Below are 24,845 nucleotides of genomic sequence, written 5' to 3' on the forward strand. Positions count from 1 at the left end.
GAAATAAGTCAGAGATGGTACCACCACACTTCACAGCACTCTCAGTAGCAGAGTAGAGTTCAGACATCAGATCGATCAGTTTTGGTGGCACCCCACGAAGACCAAGAATCCTCCAGAGGACATCCCGATTCACTGAATCGAACGCTTTACAGAGATCAACAGAGGCTGCAAGTAGCCCCTGCCGAAACTCTCGTCTGCGTTCGGTGAGGACACGAAGTGCAAGGATACGGTCAATCGTTGACCTCTTTGGTGTAAAGCCTGACTGCTCTGGACGCTGGTGCTCAAGCAGATGGTGGCGAACCCTATCGAGAATTATCCGAGCAAAGACCTTGCCCGGCACTGAGAGCAGCGTCACCCCTCGGTAGTTGTTGCAGTGTTGGCGATCACCCTTCCCTTTCCAGAGAGGGACAACAAGGCCCCTCTTCCAGTCAGTTGGGATGATGCCTGTGTTCCAGGCAGAGCACAAAACTGCATGCAACGACACGAGTGCAGCATTTCCACCAGCCTTGAGAAGTTCGGCATGGATGCCACAGATCCCTGGAGCTTTGCCCCGTTTCAACTGGTTCACCGCAGCCCGTGTTTCCACAAGCGTAGGTGGACCACAGTTGATTCGAGGGTCAGCAACAGGGATTGTAACACCCTTGACGTCCAACTCGACAGTTGGGGGATCAGCCTGGTACAACCGCTCAAAGTAACCGGCCCAGCGGGCCTTCACTTCAGACTCCTCTGTCAAGAGCCTACCACTCTCTGCTCGAACTGTAGTGCTCCGAGGGATGGGCTTGGATGAACGTAATGCGCGAATTCCCCTGTAAGCGGGACGAGAATCACCTGTCCACAGGTGATGCTCTACCCCTCACAGATTCCTCGCACATAGGCCTCCTTGTCCACCCTCAGTGCACGTACAGTTTTACGCCTCAGCTCCCTGAACAGCTCAGCTCTGCCATTCAGCCTGGCCCTGCGACTCTGGTCAATGGTATCCAGTGTCCCTTGAGAGACAAAATTCTTCTTTGCCCTGCGGTGAGCTCCAAGGCATCCACCGGCAACATCAAGGACGGTGGTCTTGAAGGCGCTCCACAACTCTTCAGGACCCCCCAAAGCACCCAGACCCCCCAAGTGTCCACTCAGCCTGTTCGCAAACTCCTCAGCTACTCTCTCATCCCTGAGCTTGGCAACATCCAGCCTCGGCTGGGATGGTACCCTTCTCCAGGATTTAAGGTGCAGCTTTAGAGTTGCTACAACAAGCCTGTGGTCAGTATTGAGGAACTGAGCACTCCGGTAGACCCGCAGTTCTGGATCATCCTCCAACGACCGTCAATGAGGACATGGTCAATCTCCTTTGCCACACCGCCAGCGTTGGAATACCAAGTCCAGCGATGAGCTTGTGGGCGCTGAAACCATGAACCAGCCACCCTAAGTCCATGACTTCTTGCAAAGTCAAGGAACTTAGTGCCATTCTGGTTCATAGTTCCTGACCCATGGGGACCAACACACATCTCATAACCATCCCTATCAGTTCCAGTCGATGCATTGAAATCCCCCAAGACTAGAAGTGTATCTCGTCTGGGGCACTGATCAACCACAGACTCGAGTGTGGCGTAGAATGCATCCTTCACGGTGAGATCACTCGCCTCAGTCGGAGCATAAACAGAGACCAGGGAAATGACACCTAAGGAGTGACGAATCCTTAATCTAAAAGTCTACATCCATTTGTAAATGTCAGTACAATATCTGATTCAACTTTTTTTTCCATAATTTCATATCAAATTGTTTGGACAAATGTACTTGGATCCATTGTACAAAGTGAACAGTGATTAGTTTTATAATTGCCAGGATATAATAAAATGCAACAATGAGCATTGGCAGTTACTGCAGGGCTGTGTATTAGGTTAAAGCCTAAATAAGATAGAGTTGTGCTTCATGCCTAACTTTGGAAATGATTTTGGTACACTTCTTTAAGCTTTACTAAACTGATTTATATATTGTTAGATTCCACTTAAGTCGTACTTCCTTACAATATCTTTATTTTTTCTATATGTTTGTTAGTAAAAAGTTTATTTTAAAAAAGTAGTTTTGGGACTGCAGAATCATCAGAAATTGATGCATTTTTGAAAAAATTTCGTTTAAAAATAGAAGAGATTGAGAACAACTCTTGAATTTTCTACCACAGTTTGCCTATGTATGTGTCTTTAAGTGACAAAAATTTAAAAGAGCTGTGTAACTGTCAACATGGTGAACACTTGGGGTAAAACCGGGGTAAATTTCAATGTCGTTGAGTCTGGAGCAAAGTTCAGACACCTATAGCACCCAAGATTTTGCTCCAAAAGGTTTCAGTTTGTTAATTGTTACCCCCAAAAAATTGTTACCCCCCCCAAAAAAAATTGTTAGAGAAAATTTTTTTTATTTTTGCATTTCTACATGTTTTAAGTGATTTCCAACCCCCCCAAAAAAATTGTTCGAGAAGAAAAATTTTTTGCAACTTTTTTTTTCAACAATTTTGATTTCTTTTTTTTGCCTTTCTACATGTTTTAAGTGATTTCCAACCCCCCGCCCCCCAAAAAAAAATGTTGGAGAAAAGAACTATAACTGTCAGCACTGTTGACATCATATTTAATGAATAAGATATAAGGTTCACTTGAGTGACCCAGCAGTATTGGCAGCGGAGGTTTTGCACTCTCCCGAGTGCTCCCCCTCTTGTTTCCTGCTGTATATGCTATATTATTCTTCATTTTTTTCTTTTTGCAAAATGTAGCGCTAAAAGAGCCTGTCGTCATTTAATTCCGGCCATATCATCTTAGTTTTAAATAATTACGATTTTGTAAGTGCAGAAATGGATTTTTCTAACTCAAAAACATATTTCGATGCATAGAACGTTAAAATAGCATTATTCCATCAAAATTTAGCTCAAACACAGATTCAAACCACTTCAAATGGCGGCCATCTTGAAAAATGGCGGCCATTTTGTTTTTCAACATGTTTAACGTACTTTTCTGAGAGAATAGGTCCTGGAGCACATGTATACCAAATTTGGTGCTTGTACCACCAAGTGAAAGATTATTTCAGTAATCTGCTGCACTAAAAAGGGAAAGTTGCAAACTATAACTCTGTGAGCACTGTTGACGTCAAATTGAATGAATAGGATATCAGGTTCACTTGAGTGACCTCGCAGTCTTGGCAGCGGAAGTTTTGCACTCTACCGAGTGCTCCTCCCCCTCTAGTTTATTACTGTAAGTGTATACCTATAAAAACATATCATACAAAAGCATATTCGCTTGCCGAGAGAGAGGAATGGAGCTCAAGTCTGAATACTGCGTGGAAAAAAACCCCTTGTGTCGACGATCGCTCAGTCACACCGAAGCGCGTAACGAGAGAGAGAGACTGAAAGAGACCAAGTGATTCTTCACCATTAAGAGAGACTGGCAAAAACGATATGTACTCTATAGCACGATGTTTCAAAAAGCTGTGGGCGAGTTGTGACAAAACAAGGTGGACGAGTTGGGTGGGTGACAAGAACAAGCCAATATGATTTTGGTTCAGGTTCGGATCGAGATCCGGCATATCAGTAGGATACAAAACGTAAACTCTGTTCAGCCTGGCAGATGTATGTGTTCTACCGAGTGCCGTTCTAGCGTATTTTGTATTTCTTTAAGCTGAAACACTTTTATGCCTGAAGACAGGTAGTTGTTGCTTTCTTGGGAAAAATGAAGAACACTATCTTCTTTTACTTTCATAAGCAGCACATGGCTGTGTGGGTAGCATCAAGGGCTGGGGACACAGCTGTGCCACTGATGCAGTTCCTCCCTGAAAGTTAGAGACAGAATTTGTAATTTGCTCAGAGAGTGCCTCACCCGTCTCATGTCAATGGAGTCCATCACTCGGCTTTATCCTAAGACTGATGTATTTCCCCATTTGTTTCGAATTTAGTTTACCATTCACCTTCATTCTCTGTTTTAATTCTGCTGCCATGCTTCTCCCTACCCATCCCCTCTCAACCTCCCACATCTTGATTTTTCTTTTTTCCAGGTGGGACGTCTGGAGAATGCTATTGGCTGGTACCACAGTCACCCTGGCTATGGTTGTTGGTTGTCAGGCATCGATGTTAGCACACAGATGCTCAACCAACAGTTCCAAGAGCCCTTCGTTGCTGTTGTGGTAAGAACATCGTTTACCATTCCATCGTGCATGGACCTCCCTCCCTCTATAGCAAATTGAGGAAATTCTTTGATTTATTTTTGTGTCCGTATCCAGCTTTGACATTAACCCAACTTTCTTCTTCATTTATTCTCATTCGCATCTGTTTAGTTAGGCCTTGGTCTGAGGATGGGCACACAGAAAGTAAACAAGGCTCAACAAGATCTCGCCCATTTATTGGCACCTATTCTAAAAAAAATAATCTCAGAACCTGCAGATGACTGTTTATTTATTTATTTATTTATTTGTTTGTTTATTTATTTAACTAACCCTGTACTGTACACATGTTGACACTACTTGTGTGATGGCCACATACCTGTCGTAAATCTGTCCTCAACACCATTGAGAGTTCTTGAACACCGATACACCTATTCGAATAAGACAGGTCACAGTTCTGGGCACTAAATACTGCACTGAAGTTGTTGGTGCAGTAACTTTTCAAATTAAAATGCTTATTTTGGAATTTTTGACATTCTCTGGTACGATAACCAAAAATATTGCAGTTGGTGGACTTCCCACCTCAGATAAAGGTCGCTATCAACGTTTGATAATGTATGTTGTCATCTTATTTCATACGTGGCCTATGGCTGCAGATAGCATGCTTTTCTGGGGCTGCAGCTGTCCTGCCAATGCAGTGCCCCTGTAGGTTAGAGCAGGAATTTGTAATTTGTTCAGGATGTCCGCGATCACTCGCCTACTCTTCGTGAAGGACACCGTGGGATCTTTAATGTTCACCAACTAATGCTGGAAGATGGGACACCCATTTAATGTCTATCCAAGGGATGGCACACACATTGAATCACCTGCCTGTGAAACACCAGGATAACAACTTATAGCTGGGCCGGAATTTGAACCGAGGCTAGACAGCTCAGAGGCGAGTAGCATACAGCTCTGCTATAACTGTGTGTGTACATATTTACGACTGATATTTAAAACTGTTTTTGTTTCCGTCACCGGAGACATGATGTTTTTAGGTTGTCCGTCCGGCTCTCTGTCTGTCTGTCTGTCTGTCTGTCTGTCTGTCTGGCCGTGATCAATTTTTGTTGCCGTGATAACTTATTAACCGCTGAAGGGACTTTTACTAAACTTGTTTCAAAGGTGTATTATGATGCAAAGATTAACTGATTCGATTGTTGGTTCAAAGGGTCAAAGGTCACATGACCTTTATCAAAATGTAGCAGATTTTAGTTACCATGAAAACTTGTGAATCACTGAAGGGATTTTGACCGAACTTGGTTCAGGTTTGTACTATGATGCAAAGATGAACTGATAATATTTTGGGGTCAAAGGTCATGTGCCCCTTGAAAACGAATTTGCAGACCATAACTCCAGTTAGAATCATCTGATGTTGTGTCTCTTCTACGTATCTGTCTGTCTGTCTGTCTGTCTCTCTCTTTACCTCCCTCTCCCTTATCCACCACTCTCTCTCCCAACCATATTCCCCTCCTCCCCCCCCGTCTCTCTTTCCCTCTTGGGATCTTTAATTGAAATCAAATGTTCGTGGGTTCACATCTAATGTGGGTGGAGGCGTATCCATTGACTTATTTGCAACAAATTTTACTTTCTAGTTTTCTGTATTCTTGTGCAAATATATTCAGTCTTTCCCAAAATGAACAATATAGGATGCACAAATAATATATTTTGGGATCGGCAGTTCTGTACGCATCTCTGTGACCTTTTTATTTCCACTTGTTCACTTGCTTTCCCACTCACCTGGTCTTCCCTTTCATCGGTGCTTGTGTACGACTCGCTCACCTGGTTTGCCACTGACTGTTTTCTTTAAATCCAGCACCTGCAAATGTATCTGAGACTATTACTAAAAACTGAACCCATGCCACAGATCGATCCCACGAGAACGATATCAGCAGGAAAGGTGAACCTGGGAGCCTTCAGAACATATCCTAAGGTACGGCGTTATTCTACCAACTTTCTGATTTTGTTATAAAGTGCTTTCTGTGTTTTCAATTTCACTTTTACCCGAGTTGCACTACAAAGCACTTTGGTTTGTGATTTATTTATTTTTTGCCAAGTAATTATGTGCCTTGAGTTCAGATCTGGACCCATTTTACAGCAAGTACCACTTCAAGTACCGCAACACTTCCGTTGAGTTTGCTTTTTTTTGCATTCACATTGGGGGGAATGCCTGGTGTTGGCTTAATGGTTAAGGTGGTGGGCTTGGGATCTTCGGATCTTGAGTTCAAATCCCCCTTTGCTGTTGAATTAATACCAGGTGGGGTTGACTCTGCCTGTCATCCTTCCGAGGTCGGCAAAATGAGTACCAGCTTGCTGGTATCCTGTGTCAGAATGGCGACCCATCCAGGATTGTGCCCAGTAGCCAAGGAGACTGCTGAGGCAACACCAATGCTCTGCACAGAGTATGGTCCCAATGGATGGATTGGGGGGAATTTATTATAGATTTTGATATTTGCGTCACTCCACGGCCTAGGATCCATCTTGAGTACTACAAGTACCAACTTCGTTCAAGGTCATCTGACACTGAGGAGTACGATCCCATTTAAATATAATACACAGACCACATCACAATTACTGAACAGTGACAAAGGCAGTGACAAGACGTGTGAAAATGTGTTCCAATTTATTCTGGATGAATAAAAATTAGAAAGGAATGGAAGAATTTACCTTTAGAATGAAGAACTTTTAAAATTGCAATAGAATTCTTCATTTTTTTGTATAATCATATAATGAAAACCATAAAAAACACTTGCAGGTTTGTCCTGTCTGAGAGCAAAATACGATTTTTACTACTGCTCACCACCACCACCACCACTGCTCCTATAACGATCCCAATTATTAGCACCTTCTTGTGGATTTGGCCGGAGAACATTTTGGCCCAAGTCTTTCACGATCCAGCTGTTCAGTCTTAACGTTCAACCAAAGTTGACAGGAATTTGGAATTTGGCCAGCTGGTGAAAAAAAAACTCACCTACTCTTCACAAAGGACACTGTGGTATCTGTACTTTCCATTAATGATACTGGCAGATGGGACACACAGCTTAACGTCTGTCCGAGGCACAGCACACACATTGATACATCTCTGTACTTGTGAAACGCTATACGATTTGGACATTTGACCACAAATCATTGGGATGTTCGAAAAATTTGTCGCACTTAATGCGGTGGCTGATTGCCACTGGCAAAGACCATCCCTGCATTTGGTAGTCATTGTCACATAATAAAGTATGAGGGTTGGTCGTAATTGTCACTTGATCAACTACGGGGGGTAGTTTCAGGTTGATGTGAACTTTTTATTCTCAATTATCAGGGGTCTTAATGAAATTTCACCTTTTTCTGAAGGCATTCTCCTGCTTACAAGTATACCTTGTTCCATTAATTTTAACATACCTTCATTCCATGTGCATGAAATTTTGGGAAGGTGTGCAGGCATTTCAGGATGCATACTTTCACATCATCCTGTGCAAATGGAATGCTACACAATGTTCCTGCAATCATCCAAAGATGTGATAAACCACAAGGTCACATACAGTATCTGGACCATTTTGCGATTTGGGATGATTTATAACTTGGCAATCCATCTACGCTTGAATTGTAGTGGTCACCTTTGCCATTTGAGGGTGAGTGATATTGTGCAGTAAAGTCATTCAAGAAAGTTGTTTCACGAGTTAGACCACTTTCCTGGCCTTTAGCATGTTACACCTTGAGAACCAATCTCTGATCTTCATTGGGCATAGTATCCATGTGGAGAATCCGAGTGGGATCCATTTTGTGGCCAGACTGTTCGCGATGCCTTGCCATTGCTGATTGTGTCGCTGTACCCTCTGACATTTTATTTTTCACCACCACTGCTATTTGTTATTACATACTGATAGTGTAATCTACAGCAGCGAGAAAAAAGTTTGTGAACCCTTTGGAATGTTCTGTATTTCTGCATAAATTTGACTGAAAATGTGATCAGATCTTCATTTAAGTCCTAATAATAGACAAAGAGAACTTTATAAAACAAATGGCACAAAAAAATCGACTCTTTTGTTTATTTGTTGAGCAAAATGATACAACATTCAATTTTTGTCTGAAAAAGTATGTGAACCTCGAGGTTAATCAGCTCAATTAAGGGGTAATTACAGTCAGGTGTTTCAACCAATGGGATGACAACCAGGAGTAAGTTTGGGTGGTCCTGCCCTGTATGAAAAACAAACTTTGTTCATCACCATCAGAGTCTGGTCTTCACCACGCATGTTTGTGGAAGCTTGACATACCCCGATCAAGAGATTTCTGAGGACCTCAGGAAAAGTCATCAATGCTCATCGGTCTGGGAAGGGTAACAAAACAATTTCTTAACAAGTTGGGCTCCACCAATCCACTGTCAGGCAGATAGTGCACAAATGGAGAAAATTCAACACCATTGTTACTCTTTCCAGGAGCAGTCGTCCAACGAAAATCACTCCAAGAGCAAGGCATACAATAATCCAGGAGGTCACAAAGAACCCCAGGGTAACATCTAAGGATCTGCAGGTCTCTCTTGCATTGGCTGTCAGTGTTCATGAGTCCACCTTCAGGAAAACACTGAACAAGAATGGTGTGCATGGTAGGATAGCAAGGAGGAAACCACTGCTCTCCAAGAATAACATTGCTGCCCGTCTCAAGTTTGCCAAAGATCACCTGGATGATCCAGATGGCTTGCCATCATTGACTGAACCATGAACTCTAGATTGTACCAGCAAAATCTGCAGGAGAATGTCAGGGCATCTATTTGTGAGCTGTAGCTTACAGAAAGTGGGTCATGCGGCAACACAACGATCCTAAACGCACAAGTAAATCTACAACAGAATGGCAAGAGCAGAAGAGACTTTTCATGTTGGAATGACCAAGTCAAAGTCCAGACCTTGACCCAATTGAAATGTCCTTGCAGAACCTGAAGCGTGCAGTTGATGTAAGAAAGCCCACACATATCTCTGAGTTGAAGCAGTTCTGTAAGGAGGAATAAGCCAAAATTTCTCCAAGCCGATGTGCAGGACTGATCAAGAGTTACAGGAAACGTTTGGGTTGAAGTTGTTGCTGTTCAAGGGGGTGTCACCAGTGACTGAATGTAAAGGTTTACATACTTTTACTGACAAAGAAATTAAATGTTGGATCATTTTGGTCAATAAATAAATGAAAAGGTGGATTTTTTTTTGTGTGTGTGTGCTGTTTGTTTAATCAGGTTCTCGTTCTTCATTATTCGGACTTAGATGAAGATCTGATCCCATTTTTGGTCAAATTTACGCAGAAATACAGAGAATTCAAAAGGGCTCACAAACTTTTTCTCACCACTGTATACAGGGTATCATAAGATCCAGTGTCGGTGTCATTTTTACGTCTCTCAAACCAATGGCTGCGCAAAGTTGAAAGTGGTATCATATTAATAGCCGTGGATACAGGCAGTGCAGAGTCAAGAAAAAATTATTTGGACAAAAACATTTTTCATTATTCATGTCATAAATGTCCAGACAAAGTAAGCATGAACTATGCTTTGCTTGGCTTGGCGGCAAGTCGTGGGACACTGCTAATTGAATGTGCGAGGCTAGTTGCATGTGATTGGCTCCTGGCTCAATGCAGCCGAACTTACTATAACCTTAAAAAATAAATAAAGTTTTTTTTAGGGACTTTGTTGTTTTTTTATTTTTTATTTGCACTGCACCTGAATGACCATGCCTGTACAGCTGTCACACTTAAAAACAATATTTCAAACATACCGATTTAGCATTCCAATAACATTTCACAAATGTAAACAATTGTTCAGCAAAATGTGTTTTTTGAGTGACAAATGTTTTGGTGGTGGCCATGTTTCAGGTCAGGTCAGGAATAGGAGCATGCGCAGGAGCAGCGCGTCGGAGCAGCGGCCATGTTTCCATGACCAAAATAGTGGTGTATCAATGAAATTGTTGACTGTTTCCCCATTCCAAGGATTTCAAAAGAATAATATTTGAGCGACAAAACAATGCAACAAAAAGTGGGGCTGAGGCCTTTGGGCGACCCGACCAAGGGGGAGGTGGTGCTACCCGGTGCTGCCTGGTTGGGTTAGCTTTTACTGGCAGTGGTTTCAGGACATATTGGACGTTGAAAATCTATAGAGTTATTGGTCTCATGGTGGTTACCTTTTTTGTGTGTGGGCCGACAGCGGCACTACCTGACCCCACATCCCAATTTACACTTTATAGTGTCCTCTGGTGGCCTCAAAATGGATGTCATGGCCAACATGTGGTAGCTTCAAGCCTTGCCCAGATTCAGAAGTATGCACACACACAATCTTGGGCCTCGAGATGCTACGGTTCGGCTGTGAAAGATTAACATGCAAATGCACAAACAAACACTTGAAAGTATTTATGAGATAATGATTTTGTCATACCAGCACATTGCACTCTTGCACTCTTGTTCTGCACACCTCACTTCATACCTTTCTCCCACACCATCTGTTCAGGGCTACAAGCCTCCAGAAGATGGACCGTCGGAGTACCAAACAATTCCCTTGAACAAGATTGAGGACTTTGGAGTACATTGCAAACAGTGAGTCAAGAGGTAGAATCTCAGCCATCTCTTGTTGTTTGAGTTTTTGTTTGGCCAGATGAAAACATTGGCCTGCAATTACACAGGTCTGATTGTCATCCATGCATTGAGCTTATGTCCTGTCCAACATGACGGTGAAAAGCTATCACACTTGCATTGAAGCCGTGTAGTCTGGGTTAGATTTTGACCTGACTATAAACTGTTGGATTGGTACTTCACTAGCAGGCCCTTGCATGTCGAAGTACCTCTGATGGAGCTGGGGACCCATCTGCGGGCATTCACTGGTTGACATTACAGATGCCACATTGTCTTTCACGAAGAGTTGGCAAATTCTCATCGACAGCACCATGATCAAATTTCAATTACCTGCCCAAATCGGCTCGAGTCTTATGTCAGGCCTGGCCAACCAGTTCGTGAAATACTTGAGGCCAAACGTCCCCTCAGCCAACCTCATAAGATGGGGTTCATTGGGGGCCATCAGAGGTCGTTGTGATAGTGGGTTGAGCCAATTGGAATATAACGATGATCAGGCTCTCGTGCTTTGAAAATGACCTGTGTGTCTGTAAAGATGTCTGCATACGTGTTCATGATCCGGTTTCCTCATTTTGTTTTTGAATGATGTCGATCAACGACTTTGACATACATTTCTGCCATTTAATTGTCATAGCATGATGTGTTTGGCATTCGGAATGTAATAATAAGGACAGCATCATTGCAAATGTGTTCTCCATAACATCTCGGTTCATGTGTTTGTTGGAATGTAAAATTAACGTGCTTTTATAACGAGTAATACTCGCTCCCACCGACAGTGTAATATGGTGTCAATACCCCCACCCCCACTTTTCCTGCTCGAAGTCCTGCTTCTTTGTGTGACGGATAGACAGATGCGTCTCCTTTTAGTGATTGTAACACCCGTTCCCTCCGGCCAGAGTAAGTAGTTATACCATTTGCATTATTCCCCGTGCCCAGGTGAAAATCGCAAGTCGTCTTCCCTTTCTTGCAGGGGGCAGGAGGGGAGGGAGTTATGGATTATTTGTGCCTCTGACCTGACCCTTGGTATGCAGAGGCACATATGTTGTGTCCCACCAATAGCCCAGATCTGGCTCCAGACCTGAACCAAAATGGAATTGGCTTGTTCTTGTCACCGAACCAGCTTATCACGAATAAATGAGTGGAGTGGAGTGGAGTGGACCGGACCAAGTTTTGTCCGAATATGTCGATAATTTTTTGATATCGTGCTACGTGTCGTTTTTGGCCCCATCTCTCAATGGTGAAGAATGAATTAAAATTTCCAAGTGTCCGGATCTGGATCTTCACCAAAGTCGAATCATTTCTTCCTTGTCACACACCCAACCTGTCCACAAAGGTTCGTTTGAATCCGACCGTAGCATTTTGAGATATCGTGTTATATATTGTAGTTTTCAGCCCTATCAGTCAGTGGTGAAGAATCACTTTAAAAGTTCTCAGATCTTCACCACAATAGAATAAACTTTTCCTTGTCACACACTCAACCTGCCTATCAAGTTTCGTCCCATTCCGTCAACAACGTTTTGAGATATCGTGCTATACATAATTTTTGGCCCCATCTCTCAATGGTGAAGAATCACTTAAATTATAGCATCTGGATCTTCACCAAAATCTAATGAGTTCGTCCTTGTGACACACCTAACCTGTACATAAAGTTTTTTTTTTTATCCGAATCTGTCCATAACCTTTTGAGATATCCTGCTCGCAGATAGCCAGACAGACAGACAGACAGACAAACAATCAGGGGTAAACACATAACCTCCATCACCTTTGGTGGTGGATGTAATGAGTGGAGGTGAGTAGTGAGCCTGGATTTTGGGAAGTTCACAAGATGTGGGGTACTGGCAGACCGCATGCACCTTGCAGAACTGTGGGGGAGAGGGGAGGGTGGCAGGCAGTAGAGTACCTATATATAGAGAGTAGAGACAACTCGGCTATAGGCGCCATTTTGTTTCACTCTGGATAACGCGCGATGCGTGCGCTACCGCCGGAGCAGCATGCATGAATGAAGGAATACATCAGGAGGGTGGGATACATCACTGGACATATATATTTATTCTCATGTTTTACTCGGCCAAAGATCTTGATTATTGAATCAATGGGGTTGAAAGTGATAAAATGTTAAAATGCATGTACTCATTACACGGGAAACTCAGAGTAAGTTTGCCAGAGAACGAGACATTTGGGAGAAACTCGGCCTGTGTAGGCTTATGACATGAAGTCGAGCCAAATAAAAATCTCGAGTCCATAGGCCTACGTTGGGGCCTCAATTTGATCCATACCTGCCCCTACCCATCCCTCCCCACCTCACCCATCTTTACTTTTTTCATCTCACCACATTATCATCTCACCCATAACAAACAAAAACAACAAACACCGATACCTACATGTAATTTATCATCATAGTTACCACCCAACACGCTCTCAAACACACCAAAAAGTGACTATGCCAAAATGATTGTATCAGATTTCAAAAATATCTTAACAATTGAAATGACCCTTTTTATGGGCAAAGAATAGTTAATTGCACAGGCCTGCTATGCAATTATTGGATGAATCTATGAAGCACGTTCATGTCAAAATGCTTATGTTAAGTATTCAACTGGTACAATCTTGTGAAGAAACAGTCCATGAAAAATCGCAGTAGGTTTGACTTGCTATTTTATTTCTGTCAACAGTGTTCCATCAATTTGCAAGATGATGAACGATAAAGAAATGCTACAAATTATAAGTACAGGTAACTCTGCTTAACTTGAATCTCTTGGGACCACAGAAATCTGTTCGACGTAGAACAAATCTGCCTCACAGAAGGTAAATAACACGTCTTGCATAATACGGTTTCAAAATTTGTTTAAACTTGTGCGATTATTCGACTTAATAAGGCTGACTTACATGCATGCAGAGTTACCTGTATTGTTCATACACTGCAGGCATTTTCAAATTCAAGTGTATAAATACGTAATATCATGATTAGTTATATATTAGTGTTTACAGCAAAATTAATTTTGGTGAAATATTAACAACTTGACAGCAAGTTTTCAAGACAATACTACATGATTGATGATTCTGAACAAAAATGGAAATACACCAAATGAAAGTATGAAGGTCAGAGATTGTAGGCTAGATTTTTTTTTTTATGAAACCCCATCTAATGTGTTGCCATGGTAACCAAATAAACAGACAATTCATTACAAATTGTTAGTGGAAATGTATGAGTGGAAATTTGAAGCCAAATTTGACATTTTGGACCAACTTTTAGTTTGAACCAAAAATAAAAATGCTGCAAAAGTTCTAGATCTACTACTAGTAGATCTAGACTCTATTAGTTTTTGAGACCCATGGCCAACATTGATGAATGACCTTCAAACACAATTTCACAACATATGAAGGAATGTTTTTTGAATTATTTTTATGTATTACAAAGAATTGGATTTTCATAACAATGTCATAATGATTAATAATAATGGCATTCCAATGAATAAGGTGCGCAGACACAGTCACTTCCTTCATACATACGCTGATATTAATACATGGGACTGATACAGCCCTTCTCTTACGTCGCACAAACATGATGAAGAAGTAGGCTTCCATCCCACTCTGCTCACTTTTTGCTCCCATATCTTCCGTCTTTTTGCATCTGTTGGAAACCTATACATCCTGTACCCCTTCTCAGATTTGTTGCTGCACCCAAAGGCGCAACAACCCGTCATTTTGACTAATAAAGTTTCACTCAGTTTCAAACTCAGTCTCTCCGAGCTCACTCGGTGAAGATCTGGATTCGATGCAGAGCTTGGCGCTAGAGTGTGAAACAAAATGGCGCCCATGTGTCACGTGACCATCAAATTCTGGTCCCCCTATGTCGCTACTCTCTATATATAGGTACTCTAGCAGGCAGTACATATAAAGGGAAGAGGATGCAAGACCAAAACTGAGGTGGTGGAAGATGGCGACGGCCACCAAGCTGTCTGCAATGCTGGAGTAACTGACTCAGAGGCTCGGCTTCTTCATGGGAGATTCCATTGATTTTGAATCCTTTGGTCTCCACAGCATCAAGAAATGCAAGCTGTGAGAAAGTGGTGCCAGCCCAAAGGGATGAGCTGTACCCATTGAAATGTGGATGAAGGCCTCGTAAGTTGTTTGAATTATCGATTTGCCCAGGAAGGACTTGGCACAACGGAATATGGCCAGTCGACGGCTTCCTTCACGAGCCAAACTTTGGACGTATGTTTTTTTTTTACTCAAGGGAAATCATGGCTTGTTGTGAGGCTCAAATGCTTGAGGGTGTGAACCTCTTCAAGAAGTTTAAAGAAATCGATTGGAGTGTTTACAAAACAGTTCTTTAAGCGAAAGACAGTGGGTGTGTGAGACTTGTCTGGATTGAAAGATATATTCCAAGTGTTTGACCAGTTCATGATTTTATCAAGGTCTGAAGAGAGGGAAGAGGCTGCTGGCTCCCTATCTGAAGGATGAGGGTTGTCATGACAGTGGGTGGAGTCATCGGCATCGGGATAAAGAGGATTTTCAAGAGATATTCCAGATAACCCATTAAAAATTGTTGAGATTTAAGGCCCGGTCACACCTTGACGTTTTAGCCAGCGATGGCAACGTGTTAAAATGTATGTAAAACGCTGGCTTACATTGAACTTTTGATGTTTTTTTTTAAAGATTCGGACGTATTCATAGCGACTTGGTCTTATGTATAACGCATTGGTAACTACACAGAACGTTTCGTTGTGTTATAGATAACTTATACCAACGAATGCTGAACCTGTTGTCGGCCTACACAACCGATGCCCAACGATAGTCTAACTCAGGCATAGCGCGTTGCACGCATCGCCGACGATGTCGTGACGTAGCCTATTAAAAGGCTGACGCACAACGATTCAAATCATAACTGCCGTAGAAATGGAAGGGTCAAAATCGCGGTCACACCTTGGCGATCTTGCCAGCGTATGTCGACGTAACAAAAAGTGTGTCTAAAACGTTGGGGCACGTCGAATACGGTATGGGTAAGTTTGGTATGCGCGAGTAGAACGCTAAATACGCTATCATAAGTCGTAGTAAGTAGAGTACGTCAAGAAATTTTGAACATGTTCAAAATTTTACGACGTACTCGGCGTATGACACACGTTCCGCATGCGATGGGGATAAGTTTTACACACGATATGCGGACGCTTACACACGTCCACAAAGGCTACTTATAAGCTACTCATAAGTCTAAACACGTCGCGGTAATGTCTTTTTTACGCGAAACTTATTTCTAACTTATGTTTGACGTGCTTTGAACCAATTCTTTACGTAGTCCCAACACACATCGACGTATGTAGACGTATTCCAATGACGTCTTCCGGTCGACAAAAAAAATAAATGAACGTGTTTCTAGCTTACAACTGCCATATAAAGACGTGTTCCCAGCGGTTTTGGGAATTGGTATATAAAAATGCTGCTCATAAAAGGGGAACCCAACAGTGTTTTCGAGTCCTTTTTGAGTCGATGTCCATGTCAGCAGTAACAGTATCAGTATCAGTATTACTATTAGTATTAGTATTAGTAGTAGTTTGTTCATGTTGGCAGTAGTAGGTGGGTGTGAGGGGGAGGGTGTGGGTTATGATGGATCGTCCTTGCGTCCACGTGTCCACGGCTAGGTTCATAGGCTGCCACCCAACTATTTAAATGGCTGCATCTCCACTATTGAAAGTAGACGCTTGCGCTCAACAATTGGATTTTTTAAAACTCAACGACTTTTAAACGGTACCACTCAGCTATTTTCATTGTTTACAATGAACGATTTAAATTGCTGTCACTCGCCTTTGTTTTTTTTGTTTTTTGTTTTTTTTTTGACGCTGGGGTTTGGAAATTTGAAGCGTTTCTTCTGAACGTGTTAAAACGCTCAAACTCGACTATTTTAAATAGACGCTGCCGATGGACAATTGGAATCATAGCCAAGCTAGACATCGAAGTGTGAACATCCTCTTCATGCCGAAGAAAAGTTTGAAGAATGCTGCAAATAAGTGTCCTGGCCGTGGCCGTGGACGCTGACGCAAGGACGATCCATTATACCGACGTCTTTCAGCCTATGAGTAACTTAAAAGTAACGTCTGTCGACGTGTGGCAACGATCGTGTAACGTGCCAGCAACACGTTAATCATAGGTAGGAAATAAGTTTCGGGTACTCTAAACACTACCTCGGCGTGTCTCAACTTATGATTAACTTACAAGTAGCTTGTGTTGACGTCTGTCAACGATCGCAGACCGTGCATACAAGTTGTGGCCAGCGTAGCGGAACGTGTGAGTCATACGCCGGCATACGTCGTGAAATTTCAAGCATGAAAAAATTTGAGGACAACCGAAAAGTACAACGTTTAAAGCCAACGTACAACGACGTATGGCAACGTACTACGACATATGCCAGCGTGCTCTCAATGTTATCAAAACTTACCCGTAACGTATTCAACGTGTGCCAGCGTTTTAGAAAAAAAATTCAAAAATCGGCATACGTTGGCTAAAACGTCAAGGTGTGACCGGGCCTTTAGTGGGAATAAATGAGTGGAGTGGAGTGGAGTTGAGGTGAGATTTAGTTGGTTATTTATTTATTTTTTTAATTTTTCAGAAATAAAGCGTCTGCTGAACACAACTGGCTCTCTCCATTTTATAACCCCACCAAAGCACGTGTTTTTTAAGAAGTTAAGTGCAGAACCAGTTGTGCTACAGTCTGATTGGCTACTTTGTCCAATCGACGGGCACTTCATGTGCAGGCATGCGCGAGCGACTTGTGATTCAATGCGGAGCAGAAAATCCCATTTTTCTAATCAACTGAATTCCAATGATCAGTGTGAATGGAGATAACAGTTTTGATGGAAACTAATGAAATGCTGACTGTTTGTTTTTAAATTTAATTCCCCAAAACAACACCCCTCGGTGGGTGCGCTGTTCAGCATGCATGCATATACTGTCAACCACTGACCACTTTTACGGAGAATGCTGGATGAGATGTCATGGTTATAATAAGATTCCATCTCTGGAATTGCCAGTTCGCTGGGTCTCCAGTCGAAACCGGCATGGTGGAATAACATGTCATATTACCTTTCGGGTGCATGGCTGTGCAGTCATGTGTTCTGGCTTTGTGCATGTTCTGAATTTGAACCATGACTGTGCGTCTCCAAGGAGCTGCTTTACTGAAGATTCGATCTTTTGCGCCGACCATATCAAAAATATCGAAGTTCAAAACAACTCATTGCTGTCGAATGCGCAATCTGTAGTTGACAGCTAATTAAGCACGTTGTCATCTAATAATGGATGGGCCAAATTAGCAGAGCTACGTGTCAGTCGAATGCTGAAACGGAAAGGCCCCGCGTTTCAGTCCCAGCCATGACCCAGGTTACAGTCGTTCCCAGTGGGCGGTCAGTCGGCGCCAGCGTCCGGCATCCCGTTTGATTTGGCCGCTGCCAGGCCGCTGGGCCGCAGATCCATCAGGCTCGGGTGACGGGGTGTTCTCGATACTCGGCCGTTGAGATTGGAAGCGACGGCAGCACCGTTCCGTGGGATCATCGAGCCCGGCGCCGGCTGCCGGCCGCGGCCCAATTAATCACAATCGCAGTACGCCCGTAACCCAAGCCTTCTTGCTTGTGTGCTGCCTGTCAAACCACCGTCCTGGCTCTGTCTCATGGGATTCCTACTCACTGCCTGAGCCAGTTCCTCTCCATCCTTTCCCCATTTCTTCTTCCTCTTGGAATAAATGAAGATCTAAGTTGTGGTCGACTGTGCCATCGGGAGGGTTTCTTCGTGGGTTTACCCTTCTCTGCTTCATGCTCCATCTGCTTTATACCTCTACGACCACTTACTTGTATTTATGTCTGTGTTTGGCAAGCTCTCTCACCACCGGCCCTCATTTAATTGTTTGCATCGCTAACCAGGGTGAATAATCCTTGTGTTATACTGAATGGTGGTTTGGACAGGTGAATTACAATTACACAAAGATGACCAACAACATTATTACCTCCGCCACCGAGGGTGAAGGAGGTTATGTTTTCACCCCTCTCTGTCCATTTGTTTGTTACTTGTAAAATCAAAGGTTTTTCAAGTATATTGGTCAGTCGATGATTTTGTTATTGTGTCTGTCTCTGTCTGTCTGTTTATCGCCGACAGGTCACAAATTCCAAACCGATCATCACGAAACTTTACCAAGCTGTAGAGGTAGCCTCAACTGAGAAGCCTATTGATTTTGAGGTCAAAGGTCATCTTGAGGTCAAATTTCTTCAATCGTCCTTTTTCATCCGATTGACTTGAAAATTAAACAGCAATTTCATTGTGCATCACTGAATTGGGAAACCGACTGTTTTTGAGATCAAATGGTCAAAGGTCAACTCAAGGTCAAACTTCGAAAATCATTCAAATTTCCTCCGAAAAATCTTCAATTTTCATCTGATTAACCTGAAAATGAAGCAGCAATTGCATCGTGCATCACTGAACTTGGAAACCAACTGCTGTATTTTGAGGTCAAAGATCAACTCAAGGTCAAACTTCTAAAATCTTCAATTTCAATCTGAAAAAGAATCAATTTTCATCCGATTGACCTGAGCTTTGATCAAGATTGTCAATTTTAAAAAAGATTTCATCTTGATGAAATGTACAATTTAATGTGTCCATAGTAACCTTTGGAGAGGGGGGTGGATTTTGCAAGTGTCGTGCTCTGCATGACGTCTTTTTTCTTGTTTGTTTGTCTGACTGTGTGAAGGATATCTCAAAAAGTTGTGAACGGATTCGGACGAAATTTTGGGGACAGGTTGGGTGTGTGACAAGGACGTACTGATTTGATTTTGGTGAAGATCCGGATCCGGATCCAAAAACTAGAATTTTTTAAGTGAATCTTCACCATTGAGAGATTGGGCTCAAAAAACGATACATAGCACGATATCTCAAAAATGTATTGGGCCCGATATGTTCTCGTGGATCAGGCATTACGGGGCGGAGGTATGCGCTCTACCGAGTGCGCTTCTTGTTCATTATGAGTTGCCTTTTTCTTTTCATGCATTATTACTAACTTTATGTCCTTGTTCATCCTTTATGCTCTCTCGTCTTCTTGGTATTCACTTTCTTTTTCTTGAACCATAGCTGTGTGGTTTATCATGTAGAAAGATAACCCTCACAACTTTCATCTTCATCTCCCATCCTCACAGCTAAAATTTTGTTTATACCCCATCATCACCGCTATCATCTTCACTCCTCATCCTCGCTGCTATCATGTTCTTCATCCCCCCACCCTCACCGCTATCATCATCTTCATCCCCCTACCCTCACCGCTATCATCATCTTCATCCCCTACCCTCACCGCTTTCATCATCTTCATCCCCCCACCCTCAAAGCTATCATCATCTTCATCCCCTCACCCTCACCGCTATCATCGTCTTCATCCCCCCACCCTCACCGCTATCATCGTCTTCATCCCCCACCCTCACCGCTATCATCGTCTTCATCCCCCACCCTCACCGCTATCATCATCTTCATCCCCCTACCCTCACCGCTATCATCATCTTCATCCCCTACCCTCACCGCTATCATCGTCTTCATCCCCTCACCCTCACCGCTATCATCGTCTTCATACCCCCACCCTCACCGCTATCATCATCTTCATCCCCTCACCCTCACCGCTATCATCATCTTCATCCCCTCACCCTCACCGCTATCATCGTCTTCATCCCCCCACCCTCACCGCTATCATCATCTTCATCCCCTCACCCTCACCGCTATCATCGTCTTCATCCCCCCACCCTCACCGCTATCATCGTCTTCATCCCCCCACCCTCACCGCTATCATCATCTTCATCCCCCACCCTCACCGCTATCATCGTCTTCATCCCCCCACCCTCAGCGCTATCATCATCTTCATCCCCCTACCCTCACCGCTATCATCATCTTCATCCCCTACCCTCACCGCTTTCATCATCTTCATCCCCCTACCCTCACCGCTATCATCATCTTCATCCCCTACCTTCACCGCTTTCATCATCTTCATCCCCCACTCACCGCTGTCATCATCTTCATCCCCCCACCCTCAAAGCTATCATCATCTTCATCCCCTCACCCTCACCGCTATCATCGTCTTCATCCCCCCACCCTCACCGCTATCATCGTCTTCATCCCCCACCCTCACCGCTATCATCGTCTTCATCCCCCACCCTCAAAGCTATCAGCATCTTCATCCCCTCACCCTCACCGCTATCATCATCATCTTCATCCCCCACCCTCACCGCTATCATCGTCTTCATCCCCCCACCCTCACCGCTATCATCATCTTCATCCCCCCACCCTCAAAGCTATCATCATCTTCATCCCCCCACCCTGACCGCTATCATCGTCTTCATCCCCCACCCTCACCGCTATCATCGTCTTCATCCCCCCACCCTCAAAGCTATCATCATCTTCATCCCCTCACCCTCACCGCTATCATCATCATCTTCATCCCCCCACCCTCACCGCTATCATCGTCTTCATCCCCCCACCCTCACCGCTATCATCGTCTTCATCCCCCCACCCTCACCGCTATGATCATCTACATCCCCCCCCCCTCACAGCTATCATCATCTTCATCCCCTCACCCTCACTGCTATGATCATCTTCATCCACCCACCCTCACCGCTATCATAATCTTCATCTCCCCACCCTCAAAGCTATCATCATCTTCATCCCCTCACCCTCACCGCTATCATCATCATCTTCATCCCCTCACCCTCACCGCTATCATCATCTTCATCCCCCACCCTCACCGCTATCATCATCTTCCTCCCCCACCCTCAAAGCTATCATCATCTTCATCCCCTCACCCTCACCGCTATCATCATCATCTTCATCCCCTCACCCTCACTGCTATCATCATCATCTTCATCCCCCCACCCTCACCGCTATCATCATCTTCATCCCCCACCCTCAAAGCTATCATCATCTTCATCCCCTCACCCTCACCGCTATCATTATCATCTTCATCCCCCCACCCTCACCGCTATCATCTTCATCCCCCACCCTCACCGCTATCATCATCTTCATCCACCCACCCTCACTGCTATCATCATCTTCATCCCCCACCCTCACTGCTATCATCATCTTCATTCCTCACCCTCACTGCTATCATCATCTTCATCCCTCACCCTCACTGCTATCATCATCTTCATCCCTCACCCTCACTGCTATCATCATCTTCATTCCCTCACCCTCACTGCTATCATCATCTTCATCCCTCACCCTCACCGCTATCATCGTCTTCATCCCCCCACCCTCAAAGCTATCATCATCTTCATCCCCTCACCCTCACCGCTATCATCATCATCTTCATCCCCCCACCCTCACCGCTATCATTGTCTTCATCCCCCACCCTCACCGCTATCATCATCTTCATCCCCCACCCTCAAAGCTATCATCATCTTCATCCCCTCACCCTCACTGCTATGATCATCTTCATCCACCCACCCTCACCGCTATCATAATCTTCATCTCCCCACCCTCAAAGCTATCATCATCTTCCTCCCCCACCCTCAAAGCTATCATCATCTTCATCCCCTCACCCTCACCGCTATCATCATCATCTTCATCCCCTCACCCTCACCGCTATCATCATCTTCATCCCCCCACCCTCACCGCTATCATCATCTTCCTCCACCACCCTCAAAGCTATCATCATCTTCATCCCCTCACCCTCAGCGCTATCATCATCATCTTCATCCCCTCAGCCTCACTGCTATCATCATCATCTTCATCCCCGCCACCCTCACCGCTATCATCATCTTCATCCCCCCACCCTCAAAGCTATCATCATCTTCATCCCCTCACCCTCACCGCTATCATTATCATCTTCATCCCCCCACCCTCACCGCTATCATCTTCATCCCCCACCCTCACCGCTATCATCATCTTCATCCACCCACCCTCACTGCTATCATCATCTTCATCCCCCACCCTCACTGCTATCATCATCTTCATTCCTCACCCTCACTGCTATCATCATCTTCATCCCTCACCCTCACTGCTATCATCATCTTCATTCCTCACCCTCACTGCTATCATCATCTTCATCCCTCACCCTCACTGCTATCATCATCTTCATTCCCTCACCCTCACTGCTATCATCATCTTCATTCCTCACCCTCACTGCTATCATCATCTTCATCCCTCACCCTCATTGCTATCATCATCTTCATTCCCTTACCCTCACTGCTATCATCATCTTCATTCCCTCACGCTCACTGCTATCATCATCTTCATCTCCCCACCCTCAAAGCTATCATCATCTTCATCCCTTACCCTCAAGGCTATCATCATCTTCATTCCTCATCCTCAAGGCTATCATCATCTTCATCCCTTACCCTCACAGCTATCATAATCTCCTCAACCCCCCACCCTCACAACTACAGTCTCCTCAATCCCTCACAACTATCACCTCCTTCGTCATTATCATCAGATCTATCAGCACTTTTGCCACCCTCCTCTTTTTTTTTTCTCTATCCCAATATATCTTTTTTTTTTCTTTTCTTTTTTCCCTTCCTTACATTCTCATAATTCCCACTCCACTCTCATCGTTATTTTTGCCTCCCCATACCTTTCCACCCATTGTCTCAATTGTCTCAAATTCCACCTCTTCCCTTCATCCTTTACAATGTCATTATCTCTTTTATCACTATCTTGGGTGGTACCAAAAATAAAAATATTTGACACATTGAAGATTACATCGTGTGTTCATTACATCATTACATCATACATTACATCATGACACATACATCGTGTGTTCAAAGAGGCAAACCTCCTTACCTTCTTCACCGATTTCACATTTTGCAATCAAGTGTGCTTTGAAAATTTTTTCGGAGGTTTTTCTGAGTCGCTTGCATATTCCGTTTAATCAGGACGAGGGAGTAGAAATGGGGAGTGGTGGGGGATGGGGGTGTCGAGAGAAGTTTTGAAAATGGAAGAGGAGGTGCAGACTCTACTAAATCTGATAATATTCGTCTGATCCATTTTAACTGGGCAACGATTTTTATTCCACATGACAGAGGAATTCCAACGTGTGATTTGTGCAGGTATTATGCACTTGAAGTCTCCTATTTCAAGTCCTCGCTGGATCGAAAACTGCTGGAGCTTCTGTGGAATAAATACTGGGTGAATACACTCAGTTCTTCAAGCTTACTTACGGTACCTTGATGCACTTACTACATCTCCTTAATTTTATCTTTCATTTTACTGTTAATCGGTAGTACTATAGTTATTACTCCTGTCCTATGTATGTATGTATGTATGTATGTATGTATGCTCTTGCGCAATTTTTTTTTTTTGTTCATGCCCTATCTTATGTATATGTGTGTACTATATATATATGTACGTACGTTTGTATGTATCTATGTACAAGTGCTTTCAGAAAGTATTCACACCCCTTGACTTTTGTCACATTTTGTTGCGTTGCAGCCTGAATATAAAATGGATTAATTTAAAGCTTTTGTCACCGATCGACACAAAACACCCCATAATGACAAAGTGAAAACATGATTTTAGAAATTTTTTGCAAATTCATTAAGAATGAAAAGCTGAAATGTGTTGCATCAATAAGTATTCAACCCCCTGAGTCAACACTTAGTGGAAGCGCCTTTGGCAGCGATAACAGCTTCGAGTCTTCTTAGGTATGTCTGTATCAGTTTTGCATATTTGGGTTTGGGGATTTTCTCCCATTCTTCCTTGCAGAATTGCGCAAGCTCTGTCAAGTTGGATGGGGAGTGTCGGTGAACAACAATTTTCAAGTCTTTCCACATAATCTCAACGGGGTTCAAGTCTGGGCTTTGGCTGAGCCACTCAAGAACTTTTACATTCTTGTTCTGAAGCCATCCTAGTATTGCTTTGGCTGTTTGCTTGGGGGTCATTGTCCTGTTGGAACGTAAATCTTCGCCACAGTCTTAGGTCTTTTGCACTCGAAAGCAGGTTCTCCACAAGGACTTGCCTGTATTTGGCTCCATTCATTGTTCCCTCTATCCTTACAAGTCTCCCAGTCTCTGCCACTGAGAAGCATCCCCATAGCATGATGCTGTCACCACCATGCTTCACAGTAGGGTTGGTGTTAGATGGGTGGTGATGAGATG

At 43.6% G+C, this 24,845-nt stretch overlaps 1 protein-coding gene across 4 annotated transcripts in view; it reads left to right on the top strand.

The window, feature by feature from the left end:
- The window catches only part of COPS5 (COP9 signalosome subunit 5), a 72,143-nt gene that overhangs the window by 8,655 nt on the left and 38,643 nt on the right, over window positions 1–24,845 (top strand). For 2 of the 4 annotated variants that reach the window (XM_085861291.1, XM_085861292.1), the window contains exons 4-7: window positions 4,021–4,149; window positions 6,029–6,094; window positions 10,625–10,710; window positions 23,799–23,910. In XM_085861291.1, coding sequence (XP_085717417.1) covers window positions 4,021–4,149; window positions 6,029–6,094; window positions 10,625–10,710; window positions 23,799–23,910 — 393 coding nt within the window. The remainder of the gene's footprint in view (window positions 1–4,020; window positions 4,150–6,028; window positions 6,095–10,624; window positions 10,711–23,798; window positions 23,911–24,845) is intronic. The other 2 variants (XM_085861293.1, XM_085861294.1) reach the window with 1 other exon arrangement.

This window comes from Eptatretus burgeri, chromosome 17 (assembly GCF_056783735.1).
Source record: "Eptatretus burgeri isolate ZD-2024b chromosome 17, Ebu_testis_v1, whole genome shotgun sequence".
NCBI classification, from domain to species: domain Eukaryota; kingdom Metazoa; phylum Chordata; class Myxini; order Myxiniformes; family Myxinidae; genus Eptatretus; species Eptatretus burgeri.